The 13980-nt window shown below is 55.3% G+C and overlaps 5 protein-coding genes across 5 annotated transcripts; 1 reads left to right on the plus strand and 4 right to left on the minus strand.

Annotated features, from left to right (window-relative positions):
* Positions 1–6: 6 nt before the first annotated feature.
* Positions 7–1819, minus strand: PG994_006025 (uncharacterized protein; the record flags this gene model as incomplete). Its single annotated transcript, XM_066857434.1, has 2 exons — positions 7–711; positions 848–1819. 2 exons carry the CDS (start codon positions 1817–1819, stop codon positions 7–9), a joined length of 1677 nt encoding a protein of 558 aa, XP_066716703.1.
* Positions 1820–3120: 1301 nt separating this feature from the next.
* Positions 3121–4055, plus strand: PG994_006026 (short chain dehydrogenase reductase; the record flags this gene model as incomplete). Its single annotated transcript, XM_066857435.1, has 3 exons — positions 3121–3428; positions 3517–3781; positions 3873–4055. The coding sequence occupies 3 exons, from the start codon at positions 3121–3123 to the stop codon at positions 4053–4055; spliced, it is 756 nt and encodes a 251-aa protein (XP_066716704.1).
* Positions 4056–5452: 1397 nt separating this feature from the next.
* PG994_006027 (uncharacterized protein) lies at positions 5453–5662 on the minus strand (the record flags this gene model as incomplete). The annotated part of the gene is made up of 1 exon (XM_066857436.1): positions 5453–5662. The coding sequence occupies one exon, from the start codon at positions 5660–5662 to the stop codon at positions 5453–5455; it is 210 nt and encodes a 69-aa protein (XP_066716705.1).
* A 1715-nt stretch (positions 5663–7377) lies between these two features.
* On the minus strand, positions 7378–9242 carry PG994_006028 (uncharacterized protein; the record flags this gene model as incomplete). Its single annotated transcript, XM_066857437.1, has 2 exons — positions 7378–8600; positions 8666–9242. The coding sequence occupies 2 exons, from the start codon at positions 9240–9242 to the stop codon at positions 7378–7380; spliced, it is 1800 nt and encodes a 599-aa protein (XP_066716706.1).
* Positions 9243–11301: 2059 nt separating this feature from the next.
* Positions 11302–13545, minus strand: PG994_006029 (uncharacterized protein; the record flags this gene model as incomplete). The annotated part of the gene is made up of 3 exons (XM_066857438.1): positions 11302–11473; positions 11534–12329; positions 12465–13545. The coding sequence occupies 3 exons, from the start codon at positions 13543–13545 to the stop codon at positions 11302–11304; spliced, it is 2049 nt and encodes a 682-aa protein (XP_066716707.1).
* Between the last annotated feature and the right edge of the window lie 435 nt (positions 13546–13980).

The raw sequence follows: 13980 nt of genomic DNA on the forward strand, positions 1-13980 counted from the left end.
GCTATGTTACTTCAGCCACTTCGTAAACGAGGGTAGGGCACTTAACGGCCCAATGTGCGCCACATGCCCATCCGGCCTGATGTAAGCGTAGCCAGCGTCGTCTTGGAAGCCATACCGTTGGTGCAGAACGCCGTTTATGTCCAGGTAAAAGCTGCAGCCCGATAATGACGCTATCGATGACCCTCTGCCGCCCGACGAGGTACTGGCGACCAGAGCGTGGACCAGGGTAGCCGCGCCCAAATTCTCCTCCTGGAACGTTTCTGCTGCCTGCTGCAGGTCGTCACTAGACGCCGCCCCCGACGGCGTGGCTCCGGAGAACAAGAGCAAGTGGTGTTTCTCGAGCACCAAGAGCTGGTGCAGTCGGAGCTGTTGTTCCGTCCGTTTCTCCCCCACCTCCCCACACGCGACGACCGGCCCATCCGGGGCCCTGTCCCCTCCCAACACGGGACCCGAGAAGCCCTCGGCGGTCCCCACGACGGAGCTGTGGCGGTAGCGCACGCCGAGCTGGGACACGAACCGGAACCCCTTGTTGCGGCGCGACTCGTCGCCGAGGAGGTAGGGCAGGATCCAGGGGGCCAGGAGGTTCCGGAAGAAGAGCCACAGCCAGCTCTGCGAGGCCGTCAAGGTGAAGAGGTAGTCGGACGTCCCCAGGATCTTCAGGCCGACGGGCCGGCGCTCCTCGTTGTACGTGTCGAGGAAGGCGTCCGGCTGCTCGCCCCGGAGGACGCGGGCCAGCTTCCAGCCCAGGTTGAGGGAGTCTTGGACTTAATATAATAAAGTTAGCAACAGCGCAATAAAATGAACAAATATGATGAGAGAAACTTACTCCCCGTATTCATTCCCTGACCACCAGCCGGAGAGTGGATATGCGCCGCATCCCCGCGAGCAGCAAGCGGCCGTCGCGATAGTTGCTAGAGACGCGGTGGTGCAGCTTGAAGCGCGACAACCAGATGGGGTCGAAGAGCTCGCCGGCGGTGCCGCCGGGGACCATGTAGTCGAGCCACTCCTGGAAGTCGCTCAGGATGGGCTCGTCCGTGGCGGGAACGCCCGGGCGCGACGCCACGAGACGCACGACATCGCCCCCAAACGGGAAGACCACCAGCAGGCCGTACCGCATGCAGATCCGGAAGCGGTCTCGCGACATGCTCGTGTTGCGGATGTGCGCGTCGCATAAGATGAAGTCGTGCGGGTACGCTTCGCCCTCGAACGCGACCGCGGCCGCGTGCCGCACCACGCTGTGCGCCCCGTCCGCGCCCACGACGTATTTGGCGCGAACCGTCTCCTCCTGTGTTCCGGGGTCGCCATCGGCGTCATCGTCAACTTGTGTAGACGATGACGATGATGGCGGTGACGATGACGGCGATGATACCTTCCTCAAAGTCACGGTTACGCCGTCCGCGTCTTGCACGATCGACGTCGCCTCGGTGCAGAACTCGGCGGAGCGACCGTACCGGGTGGCGAGGCAGTCGGCGAGAAAGTGCTCCGTCTCGCTCTGGGGCACCAGAACGGTGTGGGGGAAGGCCGAGTCCCCGGTGGCGCGCACGCCGCCGAGGTCGAGGTCGACCGTCTTTTTGCCGTTGATGAAGACGGCGCCGCCCAAGCCCAGAGTGCCGTGCTCGCTGAGGCGCTCGACGGGGCCGTAGCGGCTCATGATCTCGAGGCTGCGCGGCTGCACGGCGAGGGCTTTGGACTTGCTCGACAGGTGGGCGTTCTTGTCCACGATGCGAAAGGGGATGCCCTGTGCGGCCAGCTCGAGGGCCATTGTGTAGCCCGTGGGGCCGCTGCCGATGATCAGGACGTCTGTGTTAGACTGGGCCATGGTAGTAGTAAATGAGCCAATAGTATCCAGCATATATGAAATGTCGGAAACCTTCTTGATAAGTTATTACATCTTGCATACGAACCAAGAAAGATCACGGTGCCTAGATGAGTCCTACTTATACTTGCCCTTCGCGACGCGTCCCCTACTAAACTTACACTCCATCGATTGAATTCCAGCGGTCGCGAGCCCCGATCTACACAACGCCGCTGGCAACGAGTTGTGCATCAGCTAGGTCAGATGGAATGCAGTCGGCGGTTCAAGCTTCACGAGCCCCGACCTAGCCTGGAGAAATCGGGGTCGCATAATTCAGCTGCGAAGGGTGTGGCCCATTTTTATCCATGGGGTGACCTATGATGCCGGCTTTACGAGTCGAGAGCCTCTCACATTGCATCAGTGACACGCCAATGCGGGATGACATTCCCTTATGCTCAGTCTCCTCGCTCTCGCTCTGAACAGTGCCGCCTGTAGACGGTGGCAGGGTAGCGACCAATTCTGGTACCTGCGGTATCGTGATATCCGCGTTGTATCGTGGTTCGCCTCTTGTTGTGATTGGGGAGGACGTTTAAGAAGTCGCGGTCCCGAGAGACGCACGCTGCCTTCTGTCTGGCCCGACCTAGCTTCTGTGACGCGGCGCCGAGCAACAATAACAAGTCCTCGGTCCTCCGCCATTCGGATGAAAGACGACATCGTAAAGCTAGCCGTCGAAGCCCTTGACTGCACAGTTGGGTTGTGCCAAGAACAAAACGGAGGATGCATGAAGGAGATAAGGTTACCCTGCAGTGTAGATTGGTTACCTGTACAGCAAGCAGGCTGCAGGCCCCAAAAGAGGAGGAAGTCAATCTGCTTACTATATTGATTCGGATAGGCTTTACAAATCAACTGAACTTCTAACCACTTTCTTCTGGGTTGGTCATAGTGACGTCGTTTAATAGAGCAGGATTCCAAGCAGACGGGCTGGGCACTTTATCACCGAAAGCGCTTTGACCATCCCAGCACTTCTCCGAAGCCTCCAAGCCTCTCAGTCTAAGCCTTGCCTGACTTCAACAACCAAACCTGCTTGAGATCATATCAACATGGATATTCGTAATTACGGGCTTAGGGTGTTATCCCCGTAGATTTTATGAGGCCAGTAGGTACAGAGAGACATGGCCGCATTTCAGACGAAGTTTATGACGCCTTCATATAAAGGAGAGGTAAAAGTATGTACTTAGGCAATGCAAAACCATGCAAGATCAGATACTCTTTCGCACCACCAATCAGTACGACCGTTGAATCACTTGATATAAGCAGCAGTCGACATGTCGAACTACATGATCACCGGAACATCCAAGGGACTAGGCCTTTGTCTAGTCAAGGAGCTTCTGAAGCGACCAGACAGCAGTGTCGGCCTCATCTTCGCCACCACGCGCAGTGCTCCTACACCCGCCCTCCAGAAGACCATTGACGAGTCTTCTGGCCGTGTCGTCAACATCATCTTCAATCCCGTCGATATCGAAAGCGTCAAAGCCGCTCTGCCAGCGGTGGAAAACCATCATGGCGGTGCGGGTCTCGATGTCCTCATTAACAACGTGGGTTGGGGGCCCTTCGCCAACGGGATCAAAGAGATGTACGTATTATCCGTCCCGGGCAAGCAACAGCGCAGGCACCTTCCACCGATATATATTGACTAGGGCAACCTTCCGCCCCAAATATAGGGATAATCTCGCAGAGGTCTTCAATGTCAACGTGATGAGCGTGCAGAACGTGTCCACTGTCTTCCTGCCCCTGCTCGAGAAGGGCAAGCTGAAGAAGGTCGTCAATATAACGACGACCGTCAGCTCCTTCGCCTACCAGGACCTCTTCGCCAGGCTCCCCGCGCCGGCGTACAAGGTCACCAAGGCCGCGCTCAACATGCTAACGCTGCAGTGGGGCATGGAATACCGCGACAAGGGTTTCACCATCTTTGGCGTCTCTCCAGGTGTAAGTGCTCCTCAATCGGGAAGACATCAGAATGAGATGATTAGAGGAAGATGGCTCGCAAGGTATAATTGACTAACATCGTGTTGTGTAGTGGCTCAAGACAGATTTGGGTGGTGAGGGTGCCAATCTAGAACCCGAGCAGGGTGCCGAAGCTACCATGAAGGTCATCGATATGGCTGGGAAGGAGGAAATAGGAAGGATGGTCAACATTCGCCTAGAGGGCTTCGAGGATGGACCGGGTGACCGATATCAAGGCGGCGTAGTCCCATGGTGAGAAACGAAAGCATCAAGGCCTAGCGGTTCCTCTACTCATCACAAGAAATGAAGTCGAATGACCAAACCTATCCCCGACACACAACTAAACCATCGTGAAACCTGACCATTTAATGGCCAAATGGATAAAAAAAAAGCAGGGTCCCTTGCCGAATGGCTATCACTTGTATGGGTACTTTGCGCACACACGCTTGAAGCAGCAAGTAGCCCGGCCCGGGATGTCCCAACCCCAACACAGCATCGTACCGGAAGACACAGACGCTTATCGCGAATCGCGTGGGAAGATGACCTTGTCATCCGCAAAGGACAACCTTGAAGCCCGCCACATCCTGACATGAACCACATGGAGGCCGTTTTGCGACTCAGATTGCGTGTCGGGCGTCGAGACAGCCTTTCTCCTGTCCTAGACCATCAGCTGGGCGAAGTGCGGCAGCAGCCAGAGCTTTAATCACAAAGCGTGCCAGTACAGCCGAGTTAGTCTGATGACGGTCAGTTATCGAGGGAGCAGTTCCCGTGTTTTAGATTCCGCACACTCTGCGGTCAGCCTCTCACCGACAGCCACTGAACCGTACCGTAGTCGTGTTGGCTGCCGCACCGCCCTCTCGAGGTTCAGAACAACGATGTAGAGGCAGACTCAATGTCGCCCAATCATAAGCAGCTGCTTTTCAGATTGTGACCGTTCGAAAAATTGGCGCATGGCGCCTGCTCAAGGACGACACTGCATGGACTTGCATGGCTAGCGGTGGGAAGCCCTGCAATTCGGCACCTAAAGGACCTTGCATGTAACTCCGAATGAAAACCGTGCCTACGCTGCCCAAGCACTTATGTCATGACATTTGGGCATCTTGGATGTCAAGTTTCACAGTGTCCAGTGCTGATGCACATTACGCCCGACAGACTGGCTTGATGGGGGTGTTGCCAACATCAGCAAGGAGGAATCATCGCCCACTACAATGAACATTAAACGAGCTCATAAGCTACGATACAATGAACTGTATTTCTGATATCAACCTGGTCGACCATTATAGGGTCCAGTTCAGTAACGAGGGAAAGGAAATGGGATGAAAAACGGTTCGCGCCAGCCAGCCCGAGCTGTCTAATAATAACCATTCTAGATGAAACCAAACTTCAGACTAGACTTTTAGTTAGAGACTCCTCTTGGAAATTACCCACGCTTGCTCCATTAACACACTGTCTCGTGTAGTCTGCTCAGGCGTCACCTGTAGATCGCTAACGGTGGATCACAATGGACCAAGAGAGAGAGACTGGAAGAGAATGATAACAACGCCATCTTCATCATGGCCCGAGAACACACAGGAAATGCGTCGGTCCATTCCCGCCTCATACTCCCCCTCTCCCTTAGATCAACGAACCTCCATCCTTCCACCCCCTTTAGGCTCAGTGGTGATGAGAATGGTGATACACCTTCTTCCCACCCGCACCGCTGCTGCCAGAGGAGGAGGACGACCCCTGGGTCTGGCCGCCCTCGTCCCCCCTCGTGGCCGTAAGCCAACCCGAGCAGGCCTCGCGGCGGCCGGGCGTCATGGCGCTCGAATACGATGCGGAGGTGGCGATAGCCGAGGCCTGGGTACTATGACTCTGCGGCATAGTGTTTATGATAGAAGCAAGCAAGCAGTTGTGATAGAGGCTGCGAGAAAGCGCTTGGTGGATGATCGTCGCCGCGGATGACGGCTTGGTTGTTCGTCAGATTTAAGAATCAACACGAGACGAAACTCTGACGAGACCTGATCTGTGTCTCTGTCTTTGTGTATTCAAATACGGGATGGCTAAGTACTTCGTTAAGAAGTCGTGAATGTTTGGTATTATGTTGAAATCGATGAGCTTCAAGTATTATTAGAAGAGTGAGAGTGTGAGTGAGAAAGGGCTTTGCTTTGGGGTCTGCAAAACCCACAGCAATAAGAGAAGACGAAGAGCCAGACCCGGAGCGTTTATATGCCAATCCATCTCCGCGTATCTCTTCTTTATCTTATCGTCCAACATGGCCATCATGATCATCACGCCGACATTCCACATGGCTCGCGGCCCCCAGCCCCAGGGCCGCTTACGTGATTCAAACCTACCTGCCCAGTAAGGCAAAGAAGGCAGTCGGATCAGGCACGAAGGTGAGTGAGTGCAACGACAACAGCAGCAGCAAGAAGAAGGCTCGGCCAAACGAGGCGAATAGGAACGACCGATGAGGAGGTGATCTATCATGCTCCATCATTGTGTGCTGAGTCAGCTTCGAGAACCACACACTACACCGGTGAGCGATGGGATAAGGTACGGCTCACCAATGACTTGGCAGCTTCATATCGCGTGCTTTACCTGTCGTCGACGGGAGAGAACCGGTGTTGGGGGCTGACGAGGGTGTGTGTGGGGGCTATCTCCCCATCAGGCTCTTGTCACAGCCGAACAGGGCTGAGGTAATACAGTACAGGCAGCCCAAGTAAGGGTTCGGCTCAAGGAAAGAAGAGAAGGGCGGTGAAGGTACGTTTTCCCTCACCCACGTTCGCGCACGTAGCTGAGAGCTGGGCTGGGTTGCGAACGGGCGGGGGAGCTTTTGATGATTGATAGGCTCGGGATGAGCAGTTCGTTTGGTCCGCCCCGGTTCGCATCTGACATGCAGAAAGCTATTTGGAGTTCAGCAATGACTCAGGGCGAAGGACAGGTGGGGGATTGGCAGAGCCGAACGAAGTCTTACAGGCACAAGCGAAGACAGCTCAATGTCATTGCAACGCACACACATACACATGCCACCGCAGTAGATTACGTACGTTGAGTCCAGCAATGGACAAGGTCCGAGGTCATGTATTACAGGCTCTTATATTCTCTCGGCGGTGGCTTAGCGAAGCCATCCACCGTTACATGCTATGTAGTATGATACCCAATGCTAACCTGCATCCAAACATCAAAAGGGGGAAAGTACAGCCAGCAACACCCTGAACGCCGTTGGGTTTTGGTTACAGACAAACCACCCCCCTTCCCATAAATCTAGGAGAAAACACTTGCCACCTACGATTCGACCCCATACCAACGCCATGTTCTTTGGTTCTCTTCATACAGTGGTAAGTTCAAATCGAATACATGTGTAAACCAAACATAGCCCCGCATTGGATATGCAGGCCCCTCAAATACCTTACACGGGGAGCGATTCCGTTGTGAAACCCGTAACTCATCCATCCATCCAGCCAATATACGGCCGAATTGTCAGCCCCCTAAGTGGGGATTGCCATAAGGCAGCAAGACTGTTTCCTTGCTTCGAATAAAGAATTCAACAGCTCAGAGACCAAGCGCCGCCGACGACAAGTCTTAGACTTATCCGCCTAAGAGCGCCACCGGCTATCCGCAATCAGCCGCTCGTCGCTGCCCCCACCGCCGACAGCCTGCCGCGCGGACCCGTACAGCATCTCCATCAGCTTGCCCTTCTGCCGCGACCGCACGCCCTCGAGGTAGCCGCCCACGTCCTCGAGGCCCTTGATCTGGTCCTCGAGCGTGAGCGTGCTCGAGTTGACGCTCCGGACCAGCGGGCTGACCAGCTTGCGCCGGAGGCTTTCGAGGTTGGCCTTGAGCGTCAGCAGCTTGCCGTTGTGCTCCACCAGGATGCCCTTGTTCCGCACCGTCTTCTCGCGCACGTTCTGCAGCAGCTGCCGGTTCTGCTCGTACTTGCGGATCTCGCCCGCGTTCGGGCCCAGCAGCCGCGTCCACAGCGACGACAGCGAGTCGGCGTGTTTGTCGTCCTGCCTGGATGATTCACGCACCACCGTGCGCCCGAGGTTCAGGAACTGGCGGTCGATGGCCTCAAATAGGCCGAAGAGCGCGAGACTGTGCTGCAGCTCGCTATTGATCGCATCCTCCAGGACACTGAGAAACTCGGTGAAGGTGCGCTGCAGGGTCGCGCGCGTCCGCTGGGGTGCGCTCATGCCGAAGACGGAGCTGACGGCATGGCCCAGCCTCGTTGGCGCGCCACTTGCATCTTCCAATACTCCCGCATTGCAGAGTAAGTTATGGATGTTGGCAAAGGCGGTGGCCAATGGCGGACTAGGAACCGATTGGAGCTGACTCAGTTCGCGACGAGCCCAGTCCATGACAAGTAAGATGCCGTCGACGTCGCCGTCAACATTGGCAAAGAATTTGGTAAGCTCGATGGCCAGCGTCTTGAGAGAATCGCTGAGCTCATCAAGGGACTTCACGATAGTGGGGGCGCTCGTCATATTAGAACTGCGCACACTCTCACCTAGGTCCCAGACGGCCACGCCGGTCGCTTGCAGGTCGCCTACTTGCGAGACCCCGTTCTCGGAATAGTAGATGAGGGGCTCAAACGAGCGTGCGAGGCCGGCGACTTTAACCAAGTCCGGGACCGGACGTTGATTCGCAGGCGCGAATAGATTGCGCATGGCTGCTATGGAAAGGGATGCGACGAGAGTCGCCAGAATAAGATTCGCCCAAGAGCTAGTAATGAACCCGAACTTGTTGCGCACGAAGGCGATCGCGGTTTCGATGGGTTCGGTGCGCTGCTGGATGTCTGCGCGCACAGCGAAGCGTATATCTGAACTCGTATGAGCTTCATACTCCATCATGCCATGCATGTATCGCAACGGTTCAAGAACTTACAGTTGTCTTTAGCAACTTCTGGCGACATTGAAGCCATTATACTTTCACGATGCGCATCGGGTTTGACACTTTTCATCGGTGAGCTGCCTAGCGACTTCAACTTCATCAAAGTTTCTTCCTCGTCGGTGTCGCGCTCTGGCGTCCGGCCCTTCTCGGGACTTAGCGAGCCCGTAGGCAGGCGCGTGCGAATGGCGCGGCGCAGCACATCGTCATTTTCCGCGACATCCTCATCGTCGATATCATCAGCATCGCAATGAAGCTGCCAGTCCGGACGGCCGAAGCCGATGCCCATGGGGTTGCTGTCGGACCTGCGCCAGCTGCCGAAATCGCGATCACCGTTTCCCATCCGCCGCCACGCCGGGGGACTGTAGCCGCCGCCAGATAGAGACGACGCCGCGTCCATTAGATCGCTGGTCACGCTCTCTTGATCGAGGTCGTCGGTGTGCATCGACGACCGGGCGAACCCCGAGCGATGCGACGGGTACCGGACGAAGGACGGCGGCAGCGTCGGAGGCGGAGTGGGAAGCGCGTGAAAGTCGTCGAGAGAAGCGTCGACCTGATGGGGATCGTATGTCATCATCGCCCGTGATTTCTTTGGAGCGGAACTCGGAGTGGGTTTTCTTGCTGGTGGATTTGCTGGAACTGCGCCGGGAGGGCGAGGGAGTCGCGGGGCCCGAGAAGAAGCGTTTCAGGCCGTTGCGCTTGGGAGTGGTGGTGATTGGTTCAGGACTGCGATCGTTGTGCGCAAAGTCGGTTAATTGGAGAAGAGGGTGGTCCTGCTGAGGCAAGGCAGGGAGAGCCTTTTGTCTCCTGCTTGTGCGCTGCCGGTCATGCAATAAGGGTGGTGTTGTTTGAGCCGGTGTTTGGGGGAGAGTGTGACCTCGAGGCGCAAACAGCCGGAAGCGGGGAATCGGCAGGATACTGGGCAAGCGCAACGAGGGGATCGGAAGGCCGCCGCCAATAATCAGATAGAAAACCAAGAAGACGAAGAACAGCACAAGGGAGGTGATGAAGGTGCTGGGCGCGATCGATACATTCAATAGTGTGAAATGCACGTGATTGTGGACAGAGATCAGCGACATTGAACCTGGCGACCAGAAATGCGCAGCGCGGGTGGTGCTAACTTGAGACCCTTGGCTGCGCTTGTATAGTCAATCCGATAAGACGGCCGGCAGGGTGAGGAATCGCATTTGTGACGGGATGAGACGGGGTCACAGGGTCACAGCAAGGGAGAGAGGTCGATAGCAATGGTAAAAGCCGACCTCACTCACGCCCCAGGGTAGGCAAGAGTCACGATTGATATGTAGATGGTGATAGTGGGGATAGAGAGGAGCCGAACGCACGATGGATTCAGCAAGACTCTCAACCTTGTCTATTGGGCAGCGATAAGGACAGGATGAGTTAGAACGGTAGAAAGATGTAGGAAAGGTCGATTGATGCAGATGAAATCGAGAGGTTGGTAAAGTGCGGGATGCGGGCAGCGGGATGATGGTGTGGTGCTTGGGTGCTTGTCTTAGCCAGACCCCCCGATTCCCCCTCCAGCCAATCGTTCTGCCCCGAACAAGTAACCATCCCAGACCATCCCCAGCCAATGTAAGGGCCGCCCCTGTAGCGTGGGCATGGGTTTCAGTCGCCCTGGATGGCCAGATCAAGTTGGGTGCTGGGAGGGAGGAGCAAGCTACCAGCCCTGTCGTGGAATGAGTGCAGGCCGACTAATAATAAACCGCCACAGATGATGAGCACATAGGAGGAGACTCTTCTACAAGACTACGAGATGAGGCTCTATCTTGACAAGAGCGAAGTGGGATCGGACAGAATCTAGGACAGGGCTATCGACATACACCTAGACGGTGAGACGGCTTGGACGGGCACGCATGAATACTAGTCAAATAGGTCGGCGTACTACTCCGGTCTAAGATATCAGATCAAGGCTTCACATCTCGCCCTCGGCCCTCTCTCCGTCACACCGCTGCAAGTGTTTCGACCCGAACTGTTAGGAGATATCTCTTATCAAGTGAGAGTGCCGAAGATGGCCCATGCAAGCTCTTTAACCTAACCAGACACGACGCGGCATCAACAAGATGGCACATGGTAGATAATCACGTCGCCTCATTGGGAACTGCCAACTACCCCGCCTTGCCCATCGTCTGTCTTGCTGCAACGTCGCGCTTTCGCTCCACATTCTCCATTTCTCATCAGTCCATCATTGGTTGACATCATCTAGCGCAACGAGAATGAGAACAACATCAACCGACTGGTCCAATCAAGAGTGGCGAGCAGTGACAGTTGTTTACACGACTAGCTCTTATTAAGTCGGGCACTTCATCAACCCACTCTTACTTCACCAATTGAATCGTCATGAGGTATCGTAAAGTACATACATGTAAGTAAGTTTAACAGAAGAACGCCAGCCCAACCTGCGTTCCCCTTTCCACGGCCCCCTTCCACATCCACCACCAGATAGATATCATGCCCCTAAGCCTATTATTGCTGCCGGAACAACTCCGGGCCCCAAAAGTCATACAGGTAATTGCTAGAAAACGTCCAAGGCCTGATGAAAATCCTTTCCCCGCGAATCAGAACATGGACCAGGCCCCGGAACCGGTTGCATGTGACGACCCCTTGCGAGAAGACTTCTAATCAACTCTAGCCATCTGGAGGCTTCTAGCAGAAGGGTTGGAAAGGTTGTTGATTTGTTTGGTTGGCGGCGGCTGGTACTTGCTCTTTTTACGCAGCCGTTTGCGAGCCACCATGACGGGCACGGAGCTCTTGGTAACCAAATAGTTCGAAAACGATCCCAGAAGAGTGCTGCAACAACGTTAGCAAAGCTTGAAAAAAGAAAACACAATAGACTGCGTTTTCACTTACCCTTTGAGCGCGCTACGTCCACGGCTTCCAAGAATGACGAGTGTGGGGTTGACCAGGTCGATGACTTCCGTGATGAGATGCTTGGGGCTCTTGCAGTGAATACACTCCACAATGACTCGGACTTGCAGCTGCGTCTTGCGCAGCAGCTTGGAAACTCGGTCCGAGATATCATAAGCGGCCCGTTCCCTGTCCTCTTCCATCCTCGTCTTCCCACGCCATGAGGGGGCGGGCGACGGGTTGGCGCTAGCATTGGGGGACTTCATGTAGCCAGGGCGTTGAAATTGAAAGGGGTTTGGGCTAGGTGCCTGGGAAGACGGTAGCCTGGGGCTCTTAGCCATGGTATTGAGCGCCGCGGCTTGCTCTCTCATCGATTTAGGGTCATCTGGGACTTGATTTGTTCCGTTATCCACGTTGCCAGTCGCCTCCTCGTCCATGCAGTAGATGGCTATAAGCGTGTCTCCATCCCTCAGGACGGTCCCAACCGCCCATTCGAGAGCGTGTGTGGATTCGTCGCTGAGATCTGTCGCCACGAGATACTTCCGAAGACGCCGGTGCTCGTCTTCAGCATCCCGTTGAATACGAACGTATTCACCACGATAAATGATGCGAATAGACCTGTGTGCCTCTTGGTTGGAAATGACGGGCGTATAAGTAAGCTGCAAGCTCTGTGCAGACTTGATCGCGCTCACATCCTCGTTCTCTTGGTCTTGGTTTGGTGTCTGCTGTCCAGAAACCGGGTCCTGATCGAAGCTCGTCGCAGGATGAATACCTTGCTTGCTGGGTTTCGTCGGCTTGCCTCCACCCGGGCCAGTGACGGTGATGGCAGGTTCAAAAAGAGACCTGTACTGTGGTTGCGCAGCAATTTTCCTTCCCTACCGTTCCAGTCAGTATCAATGTATTCGGGCACATAGTGGGTGGGTAGAGCTCTTACGTTCATCCTCAGCTGCCGCCAGAAGACTTTTGGCGCTCCTGCCGTCGCCTTTGCCGTTCCTATCGGCTCTCGTCGTCAGTTTGCGACCACGCTCATCCTCTTCATCACTCGAGTTTGGGCCGTCGTCGTCACTATCGTCGTCGGTCAGAATCTCGCCGTAAGGACTCATGTTGGTCTTCGCAAGGCGGCCGTGGCTCTCGGCTTCCGCCTTCTTACGGGCATAAGAGGAAAGATTGGAGCCTCCATATGCAAGATTGGCGTCAGAGAGCCTACGGTAGGCTAAGCTCATATCGATGGCTTGGCCATCCTTGCCTAACACAATGTTTCCTTGCGACTGACGCTTTCCCCCCGAATTTCCGCCGAGCAGATTTCCACCAGGTGAGTTAGATCGCAAAGCAAAGCGATTGTTGGGCGACTTTGATTTGCTCTTGCCCTTGAATGGGAAAGGTTTCTTTCCCTCGCCAGGAAGTACGAGGTTTGACAGATCCGCACCCCGCAGAGCTTCTCCAATAGAGCTGGAACGTGGGACAGAAGGCCCTGCCCGCCTGACTGGCTGGGATTGGCCAACGTTTGTTGCGTAAATGTCGGAAAACTGGTAGGCAGCGGTTTTGTCGTTTGATCTCGCCAGTGCAGGGGACCGTGGACCGAAATCAGCTACTGGTCTGGATGCTGCGTCGGAGGCGCTTCTGTGGTGTACGCCGCTGCTTGCGAGCGGAGCCCTGTGAGTTGATAGTGTTGGCGAGGTTTGGGCACTAGACGATATGGGAGATCTTGATGCAGCTGGCGGTGGGGTTCCGATATCTAGCATACTTCGTACGGGCACCGCTGCTGGTGCATTCACATCCAACATGCTGCGAAATGCGGGCTGTGGTGGACTTCTTGTACTTGTGTTACCGGTGGTTGGCACACCTTCGGAAACAACGTCGAGCATGCTCCTGACAGGCGACCGTGGACTCATGTAGGGCGAGGGAGACCGGGCTGCCGCAGCCGGGCCGCGAGCTTGTTGCATAATCAGGTTCTCGATTTCTTGACGTTCTTCCTCGAGCGCCGCCTCCAGCGACATGGTCATTCTTCCAGCCATACTGAAGGAGAATGATGTTGACGTCTGGGGAATAAGAGGGGTTTATCGATCTTGGACTAGGTTGAGCCGGTCGATATATGAAGAGTTGCTTGAATCCTGGCGGCCAGATGGGGGGCCTAGTTACACAGGAAACAAATAAGGATTTTTTTCTTTTTCTTTTGTAGGCTACGTATTCGGACGGGCCTGATGGATAGGTCTGGGTTGAAAATCAGCGCCAAGACAGGTGGCGAAGCAGGGCGTTATCGTGGGATTATGGTCGGACGTCGTCGATGCAAACGAGCCAGCAGCATATTGCGTTCTTCGTAATTCCCTTCACTGACTGCGATCGTTGTGTCGCTGAAGTTTAGCTCATGGCTCAACCTCCAGAGAGAAGGGGGGGGAGAGGGCAGTACAATCGATGGCTGGGTGCTGATTGTTGATTGCCGAGAGCCGACT

This window comes from Apiospora phragmitis, assembly GCF_038363925.1.
Source record: "Apiospora phragmitis strain CBS 135458 chromosome Unknown utg000006l:1.0-5683423.0:1.0-5690449.0, whole genome shotgun sequence".
Lineage (NCBI taxonomy): Eukaryota > Fungi > Ascomycota > Sordariomycetes > Amphisphaeriales > Apiosporaceae > Apiospora > Apiospora phragmitis.